General features: G+C 43.1%; 1 protein-coding gene across 12 annotated transcripts in view; it reads right to left on the bottom strand.

The window, feature by feature from the left end:
- Nucleotides 1-17,545: 17,545 nt before the first annotated feature.
- URB2 (URB2 ribosome biogenesis homolog) overlaps nucleotides 17,546-26,285 on the bottom strand; it is a 34,053-nt gene continuing 25,313 nt past the window's right edge. For 10 of the 12 annotated variants that reach the window (XM_070566806.1, XM_070566797.1, XM_070566815.1 and 7 more), the window contains 3 exons: nucleotides 26,131-26,218; nucleotides 23,303-23,442; nucleotides 17,546-19,505 (listed from right to left, as the gene is read on the bottom strand). In XM_070566806.1, the coding sequence (XP_070422907.1) occupies nucleotides 19,308-19,505; nucleotides 23,303-23,442; nucleotides 26,131-26,218 (426 nt within the window). In that variant the 3' untranslated portion in view covers nucleotides 17,546-19,307. The remainder of the gene's footprint in view (nucleotides 19,506-23,302; nucleotides 23,443-26,130; nucleotides 26,219-26,285) is intronic. The other 2 variants (XR_011524541.1, XR_011524542.1) reach the window with 1 other exon arrangement.

Below are 26,285 nucleotides of genomic sequence, written 5' to 3' on the forward strand. Positions count from 1 at the left end.
ACACACATACACAAAACAACCATAGTTGGGATTTTACAGGGATTGCATTGAATCTGTACATTGCTTGAGCAGTTCTGTCATCTTAACAATATCAAGTCTTCCACTACATGAACACAAGGTTGACCCAATCTCAAATCAGGGGAAGGAAACAGTTTTGGAAGCTGCTTCCTGGGGACCAGGAATAAACATTGATGGCCATGCTGTGCCAGGAATCAGAGGAATCAAGTAGAACCAGGGTCAAAGATTAACAAGAATTCCTCATCCATTCTTCATTTTACAAGAATCGGAGGAAGTCAGGTGGAAGGGGCCAATGATTAACAAGAATCTTTTATACATTCTTTCATTCCACAGCATTTACCGGACATCCATAATATGCCACATTCTGTGCTAGGTGCTAAGGTTCAAAGACAAGTAAGATATATTGCATGCCCTTGTGAATCTTAAAATCAAGTTGGGTGTATGTTAGTATCTTTCAGGTTATAGCAGACGCTCACTGAAACTAACTTCAGAAATAAGGGGGTGGGGGTTGTTATGAGAACTTAGAAGTCTTACTTAGAATGTAGGAATGGAAGCCAATCCTCAGAAAAAGAGAAGAACCAAGATCTAGAATGGTTTAAGGTATTCCTGAGGCCCTCTATCACCATCTCTCATATCTGTGTCTTTCTGAACATCGGCTTCCTTCTCTTCCTCACAGATTGGCTTCCTCTGCTCTTCCATCAGTCTAGTAGAAAACATGGCCAAATATATTAACCGTATTTGCATATTACTGGTCTAGACACCACTCTCTCTGTCTCTGTCCCAATTCCAAATTCCTAGGAAGAAACATTCGAGGACACATATCACCCCATAAATCCCTCAACCATGGCCTAAGTAAGGAACAATTGGCCTATTTAGCTGCTGTCTCCTGGGTGTAACCAGGGTGACAGGGTCACACAGCACAGTAACTACAAAGAGCCCACCACGGCTACTCTGTGGATTTGAGGTGCAAAACAGCAGACAAATCAAAAAGTGTCCACCACGGTGGGTGAGAAGCATCAGAATATAAACAATAATACAATGCACTAAAAGTTGGTGGTAAGCACATAGGAGGGGCCCTAGAATCAACATAGTAGGGACAGAGAGATAGATGCCATATTGAATAAAGCAGCTACACATGAGCTATAATTTTGTTTACTTTTTATTTTCTAAAGCCAAAACTAAGAAGGACAGTTCTAGCAAGGTGGAGATGAGAAACACAGAATCTGATGTTGGTCAGAGGGAGCTGGAGAGATTCACAGTTCAAGTTCATACTGGTAACTGGTAACATGTAGACTGAGTGCTGAGACCAAGTCTATACAGTTCCAAAGCTCATGCTCTTCCCTCTACTCATCACTGCAACTCTTTGAGGAGAATATTTTGCCAGTCTGAGCCAGTCCAAAAAAGAAAAGCTCAGAAAGTCATTCATTTATTTGTGTGCTGATATAATACCTTGTTTTTTATAAAGTTTCTGAGAGACATATAAAAATACCTAATTTTTAAAAATAACTTATTCAACATTCACCATGTGGCAAGTACATGTTAAGTTTTTATCTACATTATTGCATTTTATCTGTAGGTAGTAGTATTACAGTAGGTAGTATTATCTCCATTTTTTGGATTAAAAAACTGGGATTTAGAGAGGCTTTAAGTAATTTGCACAATATGCTACAGCTAGTAAATGGCAAAACTAGAATTCAAGTCAAGTCTGAGTCCTTAATCTCTTAACTGTTAGGCTAAACAGTTGAGAAGTCAACATAAAGGAAACACCTGATTAAGAAATGACAGCCTGATTATCCCCTAGAATTTATTTATATCCCGTATTGTCTTGATTGGAAACCAGGAATAAGCCAAAAATATTAAAGAGTCCTAGTACAAAAATCAAAAAGGGAAGAATACTCATATGAGTCACAATATCCTTAAGATAAAAAGAAATTTAGGATAGCCCCAATTTTTCTGATACTGGGAGAATTTTACCCATGAGTCTTCATAAAGAGAGTAATACTATGTGATATCATGGATAATGGCCTGACAACATCTTTGCAATAAATACTATGATGAGTTTTATAATTCATACACTTGCAATTCACACACCTAATGGCAGTCAACATAAAGCCAAAGAACGTGTGAGTTTAGTAAGTTCTGTGTGAGGCCAAACTAATGCAGTCCAATTCACAGCTCTCTGAAGAACTGGTTTGAACCAAAGTGTGTGTGTGGTGTGTACAGAGACTGCACTCCCTTCAGGGAATCCTCCATGATATATAGGAAGTCCTAGTTGTGATTTCTGAGATGAACTTGGAGTGCAGACAGTCTACGGTGCTGATTAAAAACAGAGCCCAAGAGAGAGATGAGGTTAAAATTAAGGAACTAAGAAAGATTTACCTGGTCACCGAACCTACATGGAATAATTTGGTTTTGATTAATATTGTCTCATAAATATTACTTTTAAATGTTAATAAGCAAAATTCTATGAAAAATTATTTTAAGAATAACGTGAAATACAAATTTATATGCCAACACTATTTTGTGTTCCCTCAATGGTTTTGAAAATAGAATGGTGATTTTTACTGTTTATTGTAAATAGAAAAACATTTCAGTAATCTAATAAACAATGACCAGTGTCTGCAATCAGATGACAGATAGAAGCAGATGAGGCAGCTCCCTTTAAAGCATAGTTTTGATCATGCAAAACAGAATTGTTGTTTGAAAGATTTTCCTCTCTTCTTTATAATGGACATAAAGTGCCTTATAAATGAAATTTTTATTAGGTATTGAAAGAAAGCAATGAGAATAAAAAGAATTTGGAATGAGGTGGAATTGGTGAGGAAGAAATATTAGTAGAACATACATCAAAATACATTAAAAAGTCAAATAAAATATTACTTGGAATGTCAGCCAGGTAGTTTTGAGCATACAGCTTCAAATAGAGAACAAAATATTCAGATGTTTTTATTTAAGTCAGGAATAAAAAGCATAACTAATAATGCTTACTGCCATAAAGTGAAGAATTCACAATTTGGCTCATCAAAAAGTATTCCTGGATTTCAACATAAAGGCAAAACTGTTAAATTCCTTTGAGAATCATCTATGATAGTTTCTGCTCATGAAATCGTTTTCATAATGCAGATTGAAATGAATGGCGGCCGAGATGCACAGGCTCGGCAAAAGTGGAATGCATTGAGTGCGAATCTTAGTGAGAAAAAAATGGGAGGATGATTAGTGAAAATGGGTTGATGTCTTTATAAAACTAATTATAGAAACCAGGAAAAGTTCACTGAAGAAAAATGTGGACCTGTATCAACTTTTTAAAAAACACTTTTACTGCTGTGACATACAGTAAAGAAATTATATATTGGTGTTTAAGTTATGATGCTGATTTTAGGCAAATTCTTCAATTTTAGTTTTAACTAGAATTTTTAAAAACTGGTCCAAATACTCTTTCTTTTTCTTATAGCCTCATTCACATATGCCTTTGCAATCATAGCTAAATGTAAGGTACATTGATCCCCACTGCATCATCAGATTACGCTCTTACTTACTTACAGCTTACATGCTTCACTGGGGCAGACTGGTAGATTTCCTTCACTGTTGTACCCCTCAGCACCCAGAACAGTATGGGACATAATTGCTGCTCAAGAAGCATTTGTAAAAGAATGAACCAATTCTTTTGAATGAATGAATATCATTTAGATGCAGAACTAAATGTTCCCCAAAACTTGGAAATAAGGTTATCCTCTGAGAACGAAACTAAGAAGATACATTAGACCATAGTTGTCTATAAAAATAACCCCAAAGACTGTCTCCATGTGTGAGAATGAGGAGATGTGGGACACCTAAGCATAATCAAGATATAGGGTATAGTATCAGAGAGTCAGGATATAAACATGATTGCAACCAAGAAAATAGAAGACTAATTTTTGTATGTTGTTGGAAAAAACTATCTAGCAGAATGGGATCTGGGAAACAGGGGATCAGAGATTAAGAATTTTTAATTTCTCTAACTACCTTACTAGTAAAAAAAAATGCGTCCCATAAGGGCAGAGATTTTTGTTTGGATGGATGGATGGATGGATGGGTGGATGGATGGGTGAATGGATGAATGGGATGGATGGGTGAGTGGATGAATGGGTGTGTGGATGGATGGATGGATGAATGGGTGAATGTGTGAAGGGAGGGAGGGGTGGATAGACTATTCATTCATTATTTATGTATTGAAGAATTTGTCCATGCTAATCCAGCATGATCCAGGAGAGAGAATCACTGAATCTGTTAAACAGAGGGCTTCTGGCCACTGAAATTATATAACCTATTTTGGGACAGAGATGGGTCACCCAGCTTTACCATGGTTCAGTTCAGTTAATCAACGTTCATTGACCACTTACCATTGAATAGTTCTCAGATGAGATTTCAAGACTCATGGGGGTTCATTAGGATATAGGATCAGTTGGCTGTGATAAAAACCGAAAATAACAGTGGCCTAAACAGGATAGGTTTGTATGTCTCTCTTACACATACTTCTGAACCATATGGTGGCTCTGATCCACGAAGAGTCAGTGTACTACTCAGGTTAGGTTAAGTTATGCTGCAGGAAAAACAACCCTGAAATCTCAGAAGCTTACTAATTATTTTTTGGTTCTTTCCCCTTGCTCATGGAGTAGGTGCTGTGGGTCTGACTGCTCTCTGAAAAACCTTCCTTCAAGCAGTGGCACAAGGGCCCAAATTGAGTCAATCTTTTTGTCAAGCACAAGGCAAGGCAAAGCCCAAGGCCTGGTAGATTCAGCTGGGAAAGCAACAAAGAGTCCTTTTTTGATTTAGACAGTGAGGAAGCAGAGCCAAAAATGACCACTTCCAAGGTCCTTGCCCCACACACTAAAAGGATGACTCTGAAACAAAAACGGCCCAGTGACTGCCACACAAGTTGTGGGCCACCCAGTGACTGAGGAGCGAATGCCATCCTTCAGCCTAGTGGTTTTACAGTCTGCAGCTTTATTCTGAGGGTTTGCAGCAGAAAGCTGCCCCCACCCCACCCCCAAGAACCTGGGAGGTGGTGGGAAATGGCCTCTCCACCCAGCAGGGAGGAAAGGGAGGCTTGGACAAGGGCCTCGGAGGGCTCCACACAAGCCTCCTGTCCTCTCCTATTCTGGAAGGATCCAAGGTATGCTGGCAAGACTTAGATTCACTGCATGTCAAGCCTCACATGGAACTATTCCCTACACCTGCATCCCCACCATCTCCACCTGCACCCGAGGAGAGGATTAGAGACTGGGAGGTTGTGTGTGCCTCAGCCCAGAAGTGATCGTATGTCATCACTGAACATGACTCTGCCTAACTGCCGGGGAAAGGGCAGGGCATGAGGATGTTTGATGAACAGCTCTGCCCTAACAGGCACAGCACTTGACGGGCAGGACCCAGGCTCTTCTCCCGGTGATATGAATCCCCAGGGCATGTCCTTTGTCTGCATGGCCCAGGATGGCTGCATTCTAGCCAGCAGGAAAAAGAACCTATTTCTTGTTAAGAGAACCACCCTGCAGATGCACACACTACTTCAGCTGCTTTTCCACTACCCACACGTCCACACGAGGTGGGCTAGGAAGTGTAGTCATTATGGTGAGTGGCCACATACCTGGTAAAACTGCTATTGTGGAAGCGGAAGACAGATACAGGGGGACAGAGGGCAAAATCAATCACAGGTGTGTTGGGATCATTTGTAAGATGTTTTCTGGGTAATCTGGCATCAATAAAAGTAAAAATATTGAAGTATGTGAATGATTTTTTCTAATTCCCAGATTATACCTCTCTCTCATTTCGACACATTCTGAGTGAAGAACAAGAACAAGGCATACAGCTGCAGCTAGCACATCTGGGTAAATGAGCATAGCTTTGGTGGACCCATGAACTTCATCAGGCAGTGTGTCACAGCAGGGGGAGAGGAGGGAGTAATGCACAGATCCACTCTGTAATTACGGGCACAGAGAGCACGCACCAGCCTGGGCAGAGGCTCAGAGATGTGGATGAGAAACCGTGTGTGAGGACTGCCAAGCAGACCGGTACTGTCAGCATTTAAAGTGCAGAGGAATGGCGTGGAAAGACCTATGTGAAATGTTCTTCAGGACCATGCAGCTCCTTTTACACAAACATCATCCTCACCAAGCAAACCCCAGATGACAAACCAGCTTCCCAAGAACTCTGAAACTGGGTAGACCTTGATGCCTTCATTAATAGATCCATCTGGCAGTCACTGTCAATGGAGCTTGTCCATTGTAAATCTCTTTCAAGTTCAGTGATCATGACATTGTGAGTTAGCTCTGAGAACCGAGTTGATGCTGAGCTCACTGATAGAGTGAAGTTTCTCAGACTCCTAAGTGAATATACGTCACCAGAACATAGGGACCTGCATTAGAGGTCTGCCCTGCTGTGAACCACGTAGAATAACAAACCTCTCTTAAGCTACCTGGACTGTCCTCATCAAATACACAGCACGCCCTTCTCCATCTAGTTCTTGCTCACCTTTCATAATAACAGTTGCTAAGAGTGGCTCTTATGACTTTGCATGGGTGGGAGGGGGGGGCAGGAGATGTTTGGTTGCTTCTATTGTCGGATCCAATCCAGATTCAAGAATTGCCTGTTTTATCTCCATAGTCTCTTATCTAGAACGATCCCTTCACCTTTTCCTTGCTTTATGACTTTTTGAAGAGTTTTACAGAAAGTCGCAAATTCTAGTTTTATCAGATTGTTTCCTCATGTCACTTATCTTGTTCCTCCATTCCTTGACTTTCTGAAAGTTAGATCTAGAGCAGTGCTGTCCAATAGAAATATGATTGTGCCACATACATAATTTTCAATTTTCTAGTAGCCACATTTTTAAAAATTTAAAATAGGTGAAGTTAATTTTAACAGCATACTTTATTATAACTTACCATATCTAAAAGCCTATGGTTTCAACACAATCAACATTTTAAAAATTATAAATGAATATTTTAAATTATTTCCTTAATACTAAATCTTCAAAACTTGGAACATATTTTATACTTAGAGCACATCACAGCTGGGACTAGCCACGATTCAAGTGGTCAATAGCCACATATGGCTGGCCAGTGGCTACCAAATTGAACAGTATACTTCTAGAGGCTTGATTAGATTACAGGTAAACATTTTGGTGACAATCTCTCTTAGGTGATGACATGTAAGCAGATGACTACTTAGTGGGATTCTGTTTATTGCTAACATGGCCAGATCTCTCTACAATAAAGATAGCGCCCTCTCTCTTTGGACTCAGCGAGTAATCCTTGGGGTGATACTTTGGCACCATGCAAATGTCCTTCTTGGGACAACCGGAAAAATTTGGACGTAAACATTAGATGCTTTTATGGAACTATTCTGATGTTTCTTAAGTGTGATTAATGGCATTGTGGCTCCACAGGAGAACGTCCTTATTACTGGGAGCAGGATGAAGTTTTTAGGAGTGAAACATCATGTCAACAACTTCCTTTCATACTGTAAGACTAAAAATTTTATAATATATATAGATATAGATATGCTAGTATACATATAGAGAGAGAAAGCAAATATGTCAGATATTTACAGTTTTTAAATCTAGGTGCAGAGTATATGTGTGTTTATTGTGCTATATTTTCAATGTTTCTATAATTTTGAAATTTTTTACAATAAAAAGTTGAGGACAAAGTTTTTTAAGTAATAATAGCACTTATTCTCTTCCAGGGATTGTACTAAAAGTCTTTCGTACTTTATCACCTTTAATCCCTGGAACAACCATACGAGGTATGTGCTATTATTATCCCTCTTTTCCTGATAGGGAAACCAAGGAACAGAGAGATTAAGTGATTTGCACAAAGTCACACAGATAGTTTAATAAATGACAAGTAAGATTCGAACTGAGTATGTCTGACTTGGAATCCATGTTCTGAATCACAAAAGTATATTTCCGCCTCAGCATTCACAACAAAGAATTAAAGTTCAGAAAAGACATTTTCCTAGGTCTTTATAAGCTCAATCGTTGTTCTAAAGACCCAGCAGCAGTGGAATATGAACTTAGAGAAACTAGAGGCTTGATTCAGCACCCTGGTGGTGGGCCGCCCACCGGGCCTGCAGCTGAGGGTGCTGGCCTCCTCACAGGACCAGGCCTGCTTACATCTTTTTACATCTGCAGGCCTTGGCACTTGCTCAGTCTAATGTCTCCATAACTATGATGATTTTCTCCAGCCTCTCTCAGGCAACAGGCCAACAGAAGTCATTTCAAATACTACTGGCTCTTAAGCAAGTTTGGATTTCCACTTGCTTCTCTCTCATTGCACATAGAACAACGATGATAACAGCTACTATTTACTGAACGCTGGCTGTGTGCCAGACAGTGTTCTAAGTGCTCTTCATATCCTACCTACCTTAATTCTCCCAACAACTCTGTGAGACGTGTTCTAGAAGGAAAAGGAGGCATAGGAGCTACAGGTAGGACGGAGCCCGGAGAGCGTAATTTCAGAGCACATACTTTTCACCAGTGCCTAGCAGAATGGGATGTGCCATCCCCAGAGAGCTTGTCACACTGGAAGGGGGAGAGGGCAGGGCTGGCTATGAGCGCCTTGGCAGCAGTCACTTCGTCATATTGCCTCTTGGGAAAGGGAGGAGGAATTGGCGGGGGGAACATTTACATCTATTGAACACCTCTATGTGCTGGTATTGGGTGAAGCCCTTTAAAATCCATTATTTTGTTTAAGGTACAGGACTACTCTGGGGTCAATTATTATTACGTCCATTTCACAGATGAGAAAATGAAACTCAGGAAATTAAGCCACTTCCTGAGAGTCTCATAAATAGGAAGTGGTTCCTGCTACACAGTAAAAGTTAGTAAATGTTTGCCAAATGAAACCACAAATATATTGCTTCATAAGTTAAAAAATAAAAATACAGGGGCCGGCCAGGTGGCATAGTGGTCAAGTTCACATGCTCTGCCTCAGTGGCCCAGGGTTCGTGGGTTCACATCCTGGGCGCATACCTACACACCACTCATCAAGCCATGCTGTGGTGATGTCCCACATACAAAATAGAAGAAGACTGGCACCACTGTTAGCTCAGGGCTAATCTTCCTCACCAAAAATAAATAAATATAATAAAAATACAGAAGTTGTCACACATTCCATAAGCTAGATGCATTTGTTTGCCAAAGGAAAACTATGGCTCAATGCCAAAGATCTTATGTCAAAACAGAGGCAGCCCTGACACTGGGGCATGCTGGGAGCTCCTGCAGGAGAGAGAGCTGAAGGAGCCAACAGGAAAGAAAGGGAAAGAACCGAGGGCTAATCCTCACTTCTGAGCAGGCACAAGAAACCAAAGCAAAACCAACTGCCTCTAAGAAGCAGGGGTCTGGAACAAAACTTAGGGTGGGTTGGGAGGGGAGGGGTCCCACGAGCAGTGACTCACTCATGAGGAGGTGTCTGAGCTATATTTCAAGCTACCCCATCTGGGTCACAGGCAGCATGGGTCACCCCACTAATTACTGTGGAAAAACAGGTGAGCAGAACTCCCTCAGAGCTAATAGAAAAGGTACCCTCTCTTGGCGGGCACAGGTCCTTAGATCCAAAGCTCTGCACACAGAGCCCAGGTCAGATTTCAGCCTCCACTTTTTCCCCCAGCCAGGAACTCTGGGACAGTGCGCAAACTGTACACCTGTACACAGCAGCTCTGAAGTTAGCCAGGTAATTGGAAAATCTGTGAGACCCCTCTTTGCCCCACTGCAGACCTGCAGAGGCCTCTAGACCTCACTTGTCTCTTGCTCCAGCTCTGTGTGCATTTTCACCTCCTGCAGACATAACCTGGCTTCACCTAGGCTCCTGCCCCACCACTTCCCTTGATGGAGGCCTCCTCCCCACCCCCAACAATGCAGGTGCAACCCAGAGGGCAGGAGCGGAACATGCCCTCCTGTCAGCTCTCTCTCCTCTGCTTGCTAGCCAGGCCCCTCACTCCTGCTCCCTGGGATTAGACTCCACAAGGTCATACATGTCTTTTTTCTCACCCTCTGCTTTCTGGGGAGCTCAGACTAAGACAGAATAAATGGAAGCCATGGACCCACTCCCCAGAAAACTGCACATACAAACTGAGGCATGGGGTCTCAGCAGGTTCGTGGGTTCCCTGAAGGCCAGTGTAAGAACCTTAGCCTTGAGCCAGCTCTGGAGGCCTAGTGGTAAAGTTCAGGGTGCTCTGCTTTGATGGCCTGGGCCTGGTTTCCAGGCATGTACCTACACCACTCATCTGTCAGTGGCTATGCTGTGGTGGTGGCTCACATACAAAAAGAGGAAAGTTGGTAGCAGACGTTAGCTCAGGGCAGATCTTCTGCAGCACAAAAAACCACATCAGCGTTAAGGAGAGGAGAGAGGTAGAAGTTATGGCTTATAAGTAGAAGTACGTTTTGTTTCTCTTTTTTTTTTTTGAAAGGCTGGCACCTGAGCTAACAACTGTTGCCAATCTTTTTTATTACTATTTTTTAAATTCTTCTCCCCAAAGCCCTCCAGTACATAGTTGTATATTCTAGTTGTGAGTGCCTCTGGTGCTATGTGGGACGCTGCCTCAGCATGGCCTGATGAGCGGTGCCAGGTCCGTGCCCAGTATCTGAACTGCTGAAACCCCAGGCTGCCAAAGCAGAGCACACGAACTTAACCACTCGGCCATGGGGCCACCCCCCATTATTTTTTTCTTTTTTTTTTTTTTTTGAGGAAGATTAACCCTGAGCTAAGTACTGCCAATCCTCCTTTTTTTGCTGAGGAAGACTGGCCCTGAGCTAACATCCGTGCCCATCTTCCTCTACTTTATACGTGGGACGCCTACCACAGCATGGCTTTTGCCAAGTGGTGCCATGTCCATACCTGGGATCCGAACTGGCGAACCCCGGGCCACCGAGAAGCAGAACGTGTGAACTTAACCACTGCACCACCGGGCCGGCCCCCCCATTTTCTTTTTCTTATCCTTGGACATAACCCACGACTTCTGACTCCAGAACCCATGAGTTGGTCACAGAGAGAGGAGCTCAAAACAGCACAGAGCAGCCTCAAGACTTTCACCAGAAGCTAAAACAGAACGGGAGGGAGGCGGCTGTGAAAGACTGCTGAAGAAGCAGATGAGGGTTTAAAATGGATTTTGAGATGGGGGCTGCTCTGGCTCTTGACCAGCTGTATCTCAATCTCACTTTAAATAGCCTTTTCCCCAAACACCCTTTGCATCTTAGCCATGAAGCATGGCTAGAACTGTTAGAAGCATGAAAACTGTTCAATAAGATAAAAGATGCATTATAAAACCTTCCATAGTCCAGAAGACCATGGGCAGCAATGGCCGTTCGTCCAGCCCTGCTGCAGGTGTCTGTCCCAAGCACACAGCCATCTGAATCACTGCACCTGCTCCCCCCACCCCTGCCAAGGGAAGAAAAATACCACCCAGGATTTTGGGGGGGTCTCTATACGACACTTCCAACCTGGGTATCCCAAAGGGAGAAATATTTGCCCTTTTTGGAGACCTTGAAAGGAAGCTTCAGTTCTCCCTCCTGTCCTCTAAGGAGGGAAGGAGAGCCCCCTGGCAGCATGCCTACATGTGAGATAAATATGCATTTCAGGGGCTTGAGGAAATCATTAGCAATTGCTGAACACAAACTAATGTACCAGCTTGGACATCCATGCTAATCATTTTGACAATCTGTCAAGTGAAAACCAACAGTGGCAACAAAATGCCACCCAGAGAATGCTGAGAGGCAACTAGGCAGTTATATCAGCTTGGTGCCCCTACTCGCTGGCTGGCTGCTTTTAACCCATTTCAACTCCCCTGAATACTTCCTCCTCTCCTCACGGCCCCCACTGTAAAGGGAGCTGCCGGTTCCTGCATTTCCAGCACTGAGAGCCAGTGCCAGCAGCAGGACATGTTGCCAGGAGCCTGATTGGAATGTAAAATCTGGCAGAGCTGTCTTCTGCCTGGCCTCAAATCTGAGTGACGACCAAAGCTAGGAGCCTAGCAAACAGGTTCTGAAAAGCTCAAGCAGCCCTCCTGACATGTACTGGATTAGGGATGATGGATCTGGAAACTGTGACAATCAGGAAGCTAAAAAAGTCCAACACTAGCATCACATTTCCAGATTTTATTAAAATGTAAGCTGTGGCCGTTAAGTGGAGTGACAATGCATTTCAAGACTGAGCTTCTTGGTAAACAGCGACCTCCATAGATTCAGGCCGCAGGGCTGCCTACACACAGTGGATGGACACCCTCATTTGCTCACTCACTTGTTCCTTCAAATTTCCGTTCTACAAAGACACACTTGTGGACATTTGCGGAAGCAGAAGGATGGAGTGCAGGTTTCCAAACTGCTCTGCTGAGAGCCCGAGTGGCTGGGGCATTTCACTCAACATGGATTGAGCCATTGCTGTGGGCCAGGCACCACCTGGGCACTGAGCTGCAGCAGTGAGCAGCACACGGTCCTGTTCCTGTGTGGGGTTTAACTTCTCCTGGGAGAGAGGACACCAGACAAAATAAGTAAGTAAAATACACAGTAACCTGGAGAGTAGTACTGAGGAAGGAGTGATAAAGCAGGGGGATGATGGGACGGTCATGGCGGGGGGGCTTTAGATTAGGTTTTAGGGAAGTCTTCATGGAGAGAGACTTTCACAGAAAGCTGTGAAAGAAAAGGAGACCCTGGTGGTCCAGCAAAGCTGGGAGGGTGCACAGGGAGGGGAGGGAGGAGGGTAGGGAGGGGGCAGAGCCGGGGACGGGACAGCAGGGAGGGAGAGCAGATCTGAGAGGCAGGGCAAGGCAGGGAGGGCACTTCAACTTTGGTAGCCCTATTTTCTTCTGTTCAAAACACTGATGTTCTACATCAGATTTTGCTTTGGAAGATCATTCACTGCTAAACGGGAAAAAAAAAGTATGAAAACAACTTGTGTGGTATAAAAGGCTATGGAATAAGACAGTGCTGGGTTTAATTCCCAGGTGGGTCATTTGTGGCCTGTTTCTGGAGCTCTCTTACCTCTCTGACCTTGTCTCTGTGGGCCCAGCATGAGAAGACTTAGAGAAAGAGCACTTAGCCTAGAGTCTGGAACTTACCAGAGCTCGGTGGCTGGCTTCCCTGTCCCTGTCCTGGTTACATTCAAGCTGTGCTTGAGGGAAGCACAGACATGGGACCTGCCTTCAAGGACTGCACAGCCAGTTGGCAATGGGAGATGGTGCACACAGGAACATAGTGAAAGGCCAAGCTTGAGGTTTTACCTCCAGAAGCCACTGTTTTCAGCTACAGGGACCAGGAAGGGCAAGCTCAGAATGAGGCGGAGAGTGAGGGTAGGGTTTTAACAGTGCAGGTGGAGGGGACAGGCAGAGGGGCTGCATGTTTAACAAGCAGGATGTGTCTGGAGGACGGCAGGGAGTCCACTTTGGTGAAGGTCCTTCCTTGACAGCTGGAAAGGTTGTAGACGGACTGTAGTCAGATCACAGAGAGCTTCCAGTCCCCAGATAAAGAGTTTGTTTTCAGAAGAGAAAGGGTTCTCGAAGGTTTTTAAGCAAGGTGGAGGTGCAACCACTAGGACTATTTAGAAACAATATATGGGATGGATGAGCATAGGCAGTAAGAGAAAGGAGGGAAGATGGGCTGGCACAGCAACATAGATGCTGGTAATGACAGCTGAAACCAAAGGACAGAGTTAGAAACACTGGGAGACTGAAAGTGAGAAACCAGTTCTGTCTCTCTAGTTGTCTATTTGAGACAAGACAGGGTGAGTCAATGAGTAGAAACTGGGAAGTCTGAGAGGGACTTGCACAGAGGCAACTGGTGACATCAGAGGAACGAAGAGGTGGAGAGCAAGAAGGTCAAGTGAGAACTGTCAAGGACTGATCCTCAGGGACACCAGCCTTTTAGGGTAGGGAGAGAAAAAGGAGCTGGTGAAGGTAAGAAAGAGCATCGCAGCTACCAGGGACCCTAGAGACAGAAGTCAGAAAGGAAATGGTGGGCCTAAACAAGCTAAAGGTGACTAGAGATGAATCAGGAACTGACCAAACAGCCAAGACCTGGGTGATTAAAACCGAGTCCATTATCTTTCAGAGGGCAGCTTCAATGGGGAGGATTACTAGGATAAAATGACAGCAAAGTACAAACAACAAATGCAGACTACTCCTTATATTTGGCTGACTGTCAAGAGAAGGGGCTGGTGGTAATTTGGGAGGATAACAGGATCAACAATCACATTTTTTAGATTAAGTGTATTCTCTGTGTGTCTGTAACAGAAAGCAAAGTGATAGAGATTCGAGAGACAGAAGGGATATGGTTAGAACACTGGAAAAAGCTTGTTTGACTCATTTACCCTGTGACAAAACCTCACAGAAGGTTTAAAGAGAATACCAGCACATGCTGCATGCCTGGAGAATGAATACTGGACCTGGACTGCTGTGGGCACCCACGATCATACAGACAAGGGCAATCATCCTGGTCTTTAAAGTGGCCACAGCTGGTAAAACTAAGTGTGGCATGTCCTCCAGGATGATTATTAGGCACACGTCTACACATTTATTTGCATGGTCTCCCCCAGCACTTTCTCTGGGGACTTATCAGCACTGTGGCATCTGGCCAGGTAATCTTTGCTAGATCTTCCGTAGTCCCATTTTATGAGTGTATTTCTCATCGCAGGCACCAGCTGAGCGGTCCCCCTGCCCACAGCGTGTCGGTGCCCACTTCTGCTGAATCACATCCTTCGGTCCTCCTTTGTCATGAGAACCCTTTCCCTCTCATATCAGCTGTGTTCATTATGGAGATTTTACAAACCTTTTTCTTTCTCTCATGCATAAGATTTATTTTCTACAATCAACCACAACTTCATAGTAAAACCTTTATAATAACCCCATCACCACTAACTTACAATATCTCAAACTATGCTACCTCATGGATGCTTCTTCCTCTGATGGAAAAAGAGACTTTGCTCCCAACAGGCAGACTGAGCTGAGGAGAGAGAACAGGGTCTTGTGGAGAACCATCACCAAGATTTTATTACTTTCTCCAGCAATAGTGCTTGTTTCCCTGCAGTGAGAGAGGTAGGATCACCACGGGCATCTCTGGACATGGTGGCAACAGGGAACAAGCTGGGCAGAAGGATAACAGGGCAGGTGGAGACCGGGTGGTACAGAAGGTAGGGGACATTGGCTCCTTGGATCGAGGGGGCTCCAGTGGGAGACCTAACATTAGAAACTGAGGGCTGAAGGAGCACAGAGGTGGACATTCCTGGAAATGTGGGGCAGGGTGTCAGAGGATCCTCAGTGTGGACGCTGAGGCTACAGAGAACGCCAGCAGCAAACAAGAGGGAAACTGGGTACAGAGCTGAAGTCCCCAGCAGGGAGGGGAGGGCTGGGAGCTGCAGACACAGACGGAGAGACAGCACGGGAGTAGACGCTGCCGCATGATGATAACAGTAGTGTCCGGAGGGACACAAGGGACAAAGATTCCTTTGGGCCCATGGTCCAGAGCAACAGAAGTTAACACTCATTAGAGAGACGACTGTAAGATCCCGGCTGAGGAGGGAAGGAAGAGCTGAAAAAGGAAAACGACAGAGACACCTGAGACCTTTAGAAAGAAAAGTGAAATGAAAAAGAGACAGAGAAAGGAAGAGCGTTAAGATAGCACATGGGGTAATGAAGAATCAAAAACGATAGAAGTGCTGCCTCTTCAGTGGATTTTATAAGACTCAAAGCATAAAGCTTATTAGAAAGAGACAGGGTTGTAGCCTGGCACATTGGCAAAGATCAAAGCAATCTCTATGAACTATTTTGAAGATCAAAATGAGAAACCAGGCAAAAATGAAAACTTTCAGCCCAAATCCCTTCCAAGTACACACGTGCTCTCCTTGACATGTCTTTTCTTCTTAAGCCTCATTCATTCCTTAGCATCGGGCAAAGTTTTCACAAATAAGCAGCAGGGAAGCTGTGACGAGAAAGGAGTTAAGATCTTGTGGAGAGTCCACGTCTTGGGAAGCTGCAGAGGAAGACAGGCTGTGAATACCTATCCACTGTAGTCCATGGGTAGAGGTGAAGGTAAAGGCTGGGAATAGGGCAATTTGCCGTCTGTGTTCTCTTTGGGGCCACTTGATGTTCTACTATCCAGGAGCTCCACAGCAGCCCCTGCAAAGTCACATCCCAGGCAGAGCCCCCCACATTAAGCCTTTCTCCTCCTGAATTTGTCACATCTGTCCCTCCTTTCAGGTTTTCGGCCAAAACGAGGCTCACAAGTGAATTCAGTGCAGGCCTCCTGAAAGTCCCTGCTTTTGGAATGGCTGGCTCCTTATCATTCAGGCAAGTCTCAGCTCAAGTGTCACCTCCCAAGGATGGCCTTCTCCAGTCCGTCTTAGCCCCTGCACTTGTCTTCTTTGCTTCCCATCCCTGTGACCATCCTCTGCAATGATCATGCTTATTTGATTGCTGGCTCATTGTCAGTGACTTCTGCCAGAAAGCAAGCTCCATAAAGACCAGGACTGCAGCCCCAGCGCACGGCACAGTAGAGAGGAAACTGATACATACTTGTCAAATGAATGAGTAACATGGACCATCCACTGTAAAGGAGTTTGGCGCCACAGCAGGTCTCACGGGGTCTAGCTCAAACCCAGTGTTTCACTGTCACCTCTAAGCCCCTTGATCTGCCATGTAGAGAGCTGGCCCGGGCCAACTCTCTTTGCCCGTGAGGTCTACTCTAATAAAATGAAAATGAACACAGCATAGCTTCCATTACTACCACTAACAAAAATGCTTCCTCTTCCCTATTAATCAGCAAAATGGAGTTGAAAAGTATTCTTTCCTGAGGAAGCTTTAGAGTTCAAATAGAAATGATTGTAAGGAAATCAGGACAGCCTTTCTCAATAATGGGAATACTTCAGAGATAGCACATTTGAACTGTGCAAGAAGGACACGGAGTAACAGCCTTCTCTTCCTCATTCCCTTTCTCCAAAGGCTGCGAACTCTCCATAGACAGATGTCTCTGAGTTCCCTTTTCAAAGCAGCATGGGGCCTTCAGCTGTGGCCCTGCAGTGCCACCATCCGGATGCCTGAAGAATTGCTCCATGTCTGCCTGCACTCCACAAACACTCCAAAAGCAGGGGAAAATGAATTATTGCTAATCTCCGGCCGTCATGAACACAATTCCACGAGGGCCTCTCAGACCCATGACGCTCCTGTCTTGGCACTTGACCAAAAGGGTAAAACCAAGAACATGGTTTTAATTCCACCTCTATTTACAGCCTGTGACCTTAAAAGGTTGCCTGCTCCCTCCAACATACCATCCCCAGGTGTGAACAAGAAATAACGTCATCAGCATGTTTTAGGATCCTGCAGGGAATTCAGCACATCAATACGGAGCCTTAAGCACAAAGATGCTGGACCACCTGAATCCATTTCTGGTCCCCAGAGCTTAGAAGGCTTCTACACACACACTGTCTAGACAGAGGGAAGGAAATGGATAAAACACATGCAAAGCAGAACCATCTCCCGGACTCGGTCAGCCAATGCAAGAAAGAAAATCAAATCTGGACCATGAAAAATGGGCTATTTCTCTTAGATAGCCCAAAAATCCACTTTATATTGTCTGTTCCAATCATACATGCATGAAAAAGTAATGGAAAAAAGCCTTTTGCTTAGGGATGATCCTTCAAATAATGTAAGACTACAATTTGACTGACTAAACAAGGATTTTCAGGAGAAATCCAACATGAATTCCACAAAGACAGTAAGTAATAATGAAAGCAAATATCCCAACTGAGAAACAAGCTAATATTACATAACAAACATAATTATGTAAACATAATTTAGATAAGAAATAAAAATGGTAAATACGAAAAGTGTACAACCTCTTAGTAACTAAAGAAATTCAAAACAAAATAACATTTCTCTAACAAGGAAACATAAAAAAAGAAAATCATATACAACTATGTATGGGGGGATTTGGGGAGAAGAAGAAAAAAAAGAAAAGATTGGCAACAGATGCTAGCACAGGTGCCAATCTTAAAAAAAAAAGAAAGAAAATCAGTAATATTAAAGTTGATTGACTAGTGGGAAAATAAATTAGTTCATTTTCCGGAGGGCAATTTGGCAATATTTATATAAATCATTAAGAAGTGAAAGGATTTTTGACAAGCAATTTTTTGAAAACTTGTGGGAATTCATCTTATGAAAATAAAGATAGAAGGGAAGAGTCAGCTGAAAGCATTGCCTATAAAAGGAAACTTGGACAGATCCTGATGTCTAACCACGCAGAATTTATTAGATAAAACAGCTACATCTACTCAATGGACTACTATTCAGCCATTAAAAAGTATGTCAAATGTCTTTATATACCCAAAGATGTTATTGAAATATTACATAGGGAAAAAAGTTAGGTAACTAAAACAAAAGTGCATTTATAATCCAACGTGGCAACTATGTTTCCTTATGTACACCTCTCTCTATATACAGATGCACGGTAAAGGGATGAAAACAACTCACACCAAGGAGGTGGCAGAGGCTGTCTGGGTAGCTGGGGCTAGGAGGGTTTCTAAAGTTTTTTCCCTCTTATTTTCTGAGGTTGCTATAATGAAATACATTGCTTAGGTAATAAGTAAAAACAACTAAGAGTATTTCTTAGACTGAATAGGAAAAAAAATTCCAAAGTAAACTTTAGAAGGCTAAATCAGGAAGAGTAGGTAGGAGAACAGAGCCCTAAAGAGCATCTACTTGCACACCAGGGGCCCCGACCCCCGCCCAGAGCAGGCACCTCAGCCGACACGGGGTAGCAAAGCTCTAACTTTCTCCAGCCCCATCAGAAGGTATACTCAGAGAGAAGGCAGAAAAAGTGGCATTTCAAGAATACTTCCCATGTCACTTACTTGAAGAATATAAAAGGCAAAGATATTTAAAAGGGATTTAATTATATAGCCATGTATCTGAAGTAAAAAACAGGTTCTAGATAGTTCTTAGCGGGGAGAGGGGAACCAAACCACTGAATCGAGACAAGAACCACATTTGGACATTTGAAATGGCCATCAGAGAGATTTGGCAATTTTTTACTGCATGCACCTTATCCTAGTGTCTATTTTCAGGATTCTATTGCAATACTTACTGCATAAAAAGACGTTAAAAAATACTGTGTGAAAAACACGACAATAAAATCTAAATTATATAAACCGAAAAGGATTTTCCACATATGCCAACACTGCACATTACAACATCTGAAGTCTTTCACTCTCCACTCTTTAAGCCTGGGGGCCAAGGCCGCTCAGCACTGCTGGCAGCACCTCTGTAAAGCTGCAGCCTTAGACGGTGTATCTCTTCTCTCCTTCGTGTTTTGCCTTGTGATACTTCACGTAATCATTGTACAGCTCCTTAAAGATGTCTCTCACTCCTGGCTGCAGTGCGACCCGTAGGAACTGGATGTCTGGTTCAATGCAGAGGTCCAGGATGAGGTAGATGCCCTCCTGCAGAAGGCCTTTCACCGCCGGATACAAGGTGACCTAGGAAAGAAGGACAAACCTCTGTAAGAGCAAACAAGCAGGGACTAAGGCCTGGGAAACCTGAAAAGGAATTCCAACTTCAGCCTCCAGTTTGAGAAAAGACACTCCTTTTAAAACACCATTTTGCACATAACTTAAATAACTGAATATTCATATGTTAAATGTTTGTATTTTGGGGAAATAGAAGCCAACTCAAGTGAACAAAAACCTGGAATAAAACATCACAAAATCACAGGGGTAGCTTTGCTATTCAGTAAGTGATGCCTGTGTGTTTACTAGGGAGATTTAAAAAGTGGAATCTTCAAATCTGAAATTCTTACAAGAGCCACCTGCACACTGTCAAATTCTTCCAGACAGTCAATCACACTGGAAGCTATACTAACCATGGGTTAACGGCTGCAGTGTTTACCACACAACTGACCCCACCTCCTGCTAGGCAGGCTCTGATGCCCTCCAGATCACTGATAGACTAGCAATTAGACCACATCAAATCACCCAGCATCAGATGTGATTTATGATTATACTTAATAGATCTTTTCATTTCTGTCAACAATAGCACAATGGGCCCTAAATTTCTAACTGACCCTGATGGCTGAATTGGTTCCTGTGCCTAAAGATGCATTTCTTCCCTGAAATTCTGGGTTAACTAAAATCCGGGGCATAGCAGGAAGGATGGGCAGTCCAGCTCCAACTAGGCTATATCAGATATTGCACACAAACTTTCAGATCAGAGATTCAGACTAACATCTAGACAAAAAGGCCAAGAGAGTAGGCTCCATTCCATTTGCCACAGCCACTCAGGCTTCGGCCTGAACACCCCAGTAGCTGAAACCAAAAGGCAGCAGAAAGGTTCCAGGTGACAGGCCTGGGATTGGTTGAGTCTTTGTTAATAACCTGATGAACTAGAAGAGTTATAGCTCTCTGCAAACACATAGCTTCTGGAGAGGAGACAGTTTATTAACTGGGAGTTTGATTCACCAAGGCAACCACTGGGAGGTACATTCCTGAAGAGACAATTTGTTTCTGTCCCTAAGATGATGCTATTCTTCAAAGTTATGGTCACTTTCACATGATAGTTCAAAAAATTTCTGACAGATCATCCTCTTAAATTTTACTATTTTATAGACGATAAGAACACAAGGACTGAAGGTGAAATGTTGTCCGTGATTCCACAGTAAGGCATCAGGGAGAGGAAGAAAAAATAAAACAAAACACAAAAGTCCTGAATCTTCCTAGTGGAGTGAGGACTTTTTAAGTTGCTGCTCATTCATTCAGTTAATCATCACTCACTAAACAAGCAATTCCACTTCCAAAGGCAAAAAGCAGGGAAGTCACTTTCCCAGTGGCCGACTGAGATCTGAACCTGGTTCGAGTCCAGGACCCACGCTCTTCACGATTCCTTTACACGCTATCTCATTAGTGGAACAGACCAGAGAGTCTGCTGGGAAACAGGAAAACCAGTAGCATAAACCTACACAACCACTTCACATCTTTATGTTTCAGACAACTTATTTATAAAACAAGGGAAAAAGTCAATTTCTACAACAAACATCACAGGCCAATGAAGGAAAACCTCCTGAAGTAGCTTACAAGGACCTTAGGAACGATGAGCAGTGCAAACTATTTACTCTAAGCCATCAACATAGAGGGACAGTTGTCAACTTGATTACAGGTAAAACAGAAGAGAAAAGTGACTATAATTTCCCTGACACATCTCCACTGTGACCCAGTCCTGTGTGGAGGGAACAAAAGCTGTAGGAGTCGCTGCTCCTCATCACTAGCACAGTTTCACCAGGCCATCGGCCCTAACTTCTGACAGACCTCCACTGATAGCCCATCCACAGATACACGAGGGAAGGCAAAGGAGATCCACTCAGCTACACTTGCTATCTAGCATTTAATTAAACTTAAAAGTGTCTTTCTAGTCTAGAAAGATTTATGGCTCTCTCAGGAGATGTCTCTAATGCATATGGAATATTTTCTTCATTACTGAATTAAAAACAATGAAAGATAAAACATGGACTGCCCTGCCAATGGATTCTGGGATGCTGCAGCCTTAGATATTTCCCAAGGCCTATGGCTTTCAAGATTAAAATTTAAAAACAACTGATAAGCATAAATTAGACACGAATAATGGGGCCAAAAGACCAGAGACTTCTCATAAAGTAAATCTCAGAATAAAAATTAGTGACTTAAGGGTTCAAATTACTGCCTTCCTTCTTGGCCCTCAGTTAAATGATATTACTATGTTTCCTTTTATTCTTCAGTGAAACAGAAAATACGCCAGTGTCTTCTTCCAGCAAAAGCTAACATATTAATGAGTCGAGTGCTTAGGAAATATCAAGATTCTATTAAAATGCTAAATAATTCCAAGGAAACCAAACTCTAAGCCCACACCTCATTCAAAGAATGATTTGTGAGGGTCTCTGTCTGCTGCAGCAGCCCTTACACACAGAGAGCCTGGTGAGGACCCAGCGCACGCCATGAGGCCAGGCTGCCTCCTGCAGCATTTCCCCCAGTCCCCACTGGACCAACTGTCCGCCCATATGACTGGCATCTCCACTGGCTGATGTGAGCAGTGCCAGTGGATTTGCAAATTACTTAGTTACAGATTCATCCTGTTACAGGGTCAGGAAGAAAGCTAATGCAACACCAGATTTTCTGAGGAAGCCCATGCAGCCTAATCTCCCTTGAGAAATGCTGACATCACTAACATAACATGTTTACCAGGGGTTTTAACATTATTCTTAGAAGGTTTACAAAGGGGGGATACTCTATGGAGAGAGATATATACAACATAAATGTATATCTACCCATGTGCAAGTGGACAGATATACACATGAACACACTGTCCTTGAAGCTTCTGAAATTTAATTTAAACAAAGTAAGGTATGTGGTCCTGTAGTCAACTCACAACATGAGTCACACAGGTCCTGTGGAATTTTGAAAATAGCACAGTGACATTCTAAAGTGAGATCACTGTTGAACAATCAATTATCCAGAATACTGAGGCAAAAGTCAGACTAAACAGGACAAAAGTATTTCTATTTAATCTAGCTGAATGAGTCTGCAGGTATCCCCACCGTGTCATCCACTTTGAGTGTCTGAGAGCAGCTGAGTCACATGCACGACAGATCCCAAGACTACAGATCCATGGGGCTGGCCCCGTGGTGCAGCGGTTAAGTGCACACGTTCCGCTTCTTGGTGGCCTGGGTTCACCAGTTTAGATCCCAGGTGTGGACGTGGCACGGCTTGGCAACAGCCATGCTGTGGTAGGCATCCCACATATAAAGTAGAGGAAGATGGGCACAGATGTTAGCTCAGGGCCAGTCTTCCTCAGCAAAAAGAGGAGGATTGGTAGTAGTAAGCTCCGGGTTAACCTTCCTCAAAAAAAAAAAGAGTAGAGATCCGTGAACTCCTGCTGCTGAGGGGACCCAGGACCCCTCTTCCTGGTTGCCATTAGACCCAGTCCTGTGAGAGTTCCTGTTCTTGGACCTGGGTAACATTTCACCTCCCTTATTACTCAGGAGCCTGAGGTTTGGGCTGGTGCAAGAAGAAAGATCTAACAGTGACTGAGCACCTCCTAGGTACCAGGCCACTGCCAGCCCTGTGAATGTCACTTTGTTCAGTCTTTGCAATAACCCTGCAGGGTGCTGCTCAACACCAGAAGATATACAGAACAGCCCACAACAGAGGATGATCAGGCCCAAAATGTCACTTGCCCCCTTGGTTGAGAAGTCCTGCTATAAACGGCTGTAAATGAAAGCACATGATGAGAGACAGTCAGCTTGGTTTACCTTCTGTGCCTCCGTCACATACTGGGCCACCATAAAGGGGGAAAACACTGTGAACTCTTCAGCCCGGGCTGCGATGTGGCTGTACATCCTTCCCACTAGGCGGGCACAGTCTAGAACCACCATCAGGTCATCTGTGCTTCCTACAGAAGCAAAGTGTTTCCAAAGCAATTAGTTCAAAAACAGTGCATTTTAACTCTTCTAATTTTATACTTTTAATACAGTCTAAAGATATTCAAACCTTCCATCTTTTCCCAGACTCTTTAATTGGCTACTTTGAAGACAGAATGAGGGAAGAGATGATATATCCAAATATTTATCTCTCTTACAAAAAGAACACTTAAAATACTCGAGTACATGGGGTTTTTTTTTAAGAGTACGGTAACCAAGATTTTTAGGAAAACATCTAGGATTGTTCTTGTATTTAAAAAGGAAATTGATCTCTACAAGGAAGGCTTAAAATGGGGGAAAAAATGGAACATTATCTTAAAAAAATGAGTTTTGACATCATATGATTTTACAGATAAGATGGCCTAATTATGTCTTTGCCTCCTTAAGTTTCAGAAATTGTGCAGAATTTTTCCTTTATAGGCAGATGGATATAAGACTCAATTATCATCACTAGATATCCTCCTGTCTTCCCAGATTTATTTCTGATTCCTAGTTCTTTCTACTTTAAGGTGCCAGGACCATCCAGGCTCTTCTTAATAAACTCCTCTCAAGAATTCTAACAGCCTCAAATGTGCCCACAGCCCAGTTTACACCTGCTCCTGAGGCCTTCACAACAGACCCCAGGTGGGGAACCCCAGCATATGTCAGAGCACCTCCCCAGCTTTCATTCAGCATAGTGATATACCCATTTTCATAAAATTCCAGAAAATGCAAACACATCTACAGTGACAAAAAGCAGATCAGTGGTGGGCTGGGGCCAGGGGGAGAAATGGACTGCAGGCGGACAGTTTTGGGGATGATGCAAAAGTCCTGTATTTTGACTGTGGTGGTGGTTTCCTGCATGTATTTACCTATCAAAACTCATTAAATTGTGTATTTTAAACAAATACAGTTTGTTACACATATATCATATATAAAAACTTGATTTTTAGAATGCACAATGTCTTTTTTTTTTACCTTGAATATACATACAAACATCTTGCATATATGCAATTTTTCTAGATCACTGTAATTTTATGAAATTATGTGAACTGCTAACACTCACTGGACATTTCAACAGGTAATACACTTCACCAAGAAGCACTTTAATATCTAACATGTACCATTTCTTCTCTATTTTCAGACTGCTCAACATACACATCCAGTTCACAACATGAATATCTGGCATTTATTACTTCAGCCACAGATTTAATCTGTGGTCATTAAAGAGTGCATTAGATACCAACAAAAGGAGAGTAAATAGTTAAAACTCTACTCAGTTAAGCCATGAATACACCAGAGAACCAAATCTTGGCAGACTAGAGGTGACTGAGCTATGCCAAAACGGATGTAGCACAGAACTACTCATGTGGAACGTGTCCTCACACTTCCTCAGAACACATGACAAAGGACACATTTACAACTACATGTAGGACACACCTGTGGCAGGGTGTGTGAAGGGCTCTGCTCCACCACTGCTCAGCGAGGCCTGGGCCAGGGCAGCCCCCTACTCGGACATTTCCCATCTCCTGTCTAGGCAGACAACACCAGCTGGAATAGGGATTCTTTCTTGCTGAGCTCAGACTCGACCCTAGAGGCCTCAACACAGAATCGTAGGTAGCCACCATCAACTGACGTAGGCTAGCTTGGGAGAGGGAATCTGCTTCCCAATCCTGCCCCCAAATATATTCACAACATTACATTGACACGTGCTCTGCACTAGGCATGGGAGAAGGTGAAATACCTAACTGTGCCACTGACTGATCCCAAAACCAGGCAGAGTAATTTGGGAATTATAATTAAGGGTTAACTACATTCCTTCTCTTTTCTCAAAAGTTAATTGTTTTAAGTAGCTATTGCTTAAATCTACAAGTCTCAACCTATTAAACTGATTCACACTGGCACAGAAGTTGGATACAACTCATATATTTCTAGCCTGCCACAGGTTCTCCCTGACAACCTCCAAATTGAGTTGTAAACCACTCCTTTGTGGTCCCAGAGCATCCCACCAGATACCCTATCTTCGTGCAGAGCACATCACATGGTACGAGGCTGTTCCATGCTATGCAGATTTGAAATAGTGCAATACAGACAGTCTCACTTTATATGCAAATTTTTAGATAATAAGAATCTCCCTCAAATTAGAAATTTAGCAAAAACCAACAAACTTCAAGGCTGAAAAATAAGCTGTACACATAATTTATGCTATTGTCATGTGGCAGTTTGCTTCATTGGTAAACAAATATAACCTTGCCAAGATGAGGCTGGACTGGTGAGTCCAGGAACTCATTCCTTCTATAAAAGGCGATGGCTCTGTAACTGCCCATTCCTTTGTAATCTCTCCTATTAAATTACAAACTCCTTAAGGGCAAGAATGGGATTGCAGTCAATTTTATATCCCCTTTATATGAGCGTAAATATTCCTGAATCTAGCCACTTTTTCCCCCCAGGAAAATAACTATTTCAATCAGGAGATGGCAAATGCATTCACTGTTTTGGATACAGGAAAACAAGGTGACAGTTTGAAATTTTTTTAAAAAATTGTATTGAGTATTCATCCGATGATCTGAGTATTTTTCTTATTCAAACTCAACTGGGTGGTTCAGTAACATATGTAGTGAGAGCTACCACAAGATGAACATACTTGATATTGCGCATCTGATACTATTACTCTGAATTACCTTTGTCCTTCTGCCGCCCTTCATGCATAACTGAAAACACCAACTTATTGAAACAGTTCAAGAAAGAAGGGATGGCTTTCAGCATAACCTGTAATAAAAGACAAAAGAATATAAAAACATGTAAGTAATTGTTTATTTCAAGCTCTTCTACTTTA

This window comes from Equus przewalskii, chromosome 1 (assembly GCF_037783145.1).
Source record: "Equus przewalskii isolate Varuska chromosome 1, EquPr2, whole genome shotgun sequence".
Taxonomy (NCBI): domain Eukaryota; kingdom Metazoa; phylum Chordata; class Mammalia; order Perissodactyla; family Equidae; genus Equus; species Equus przewalskii.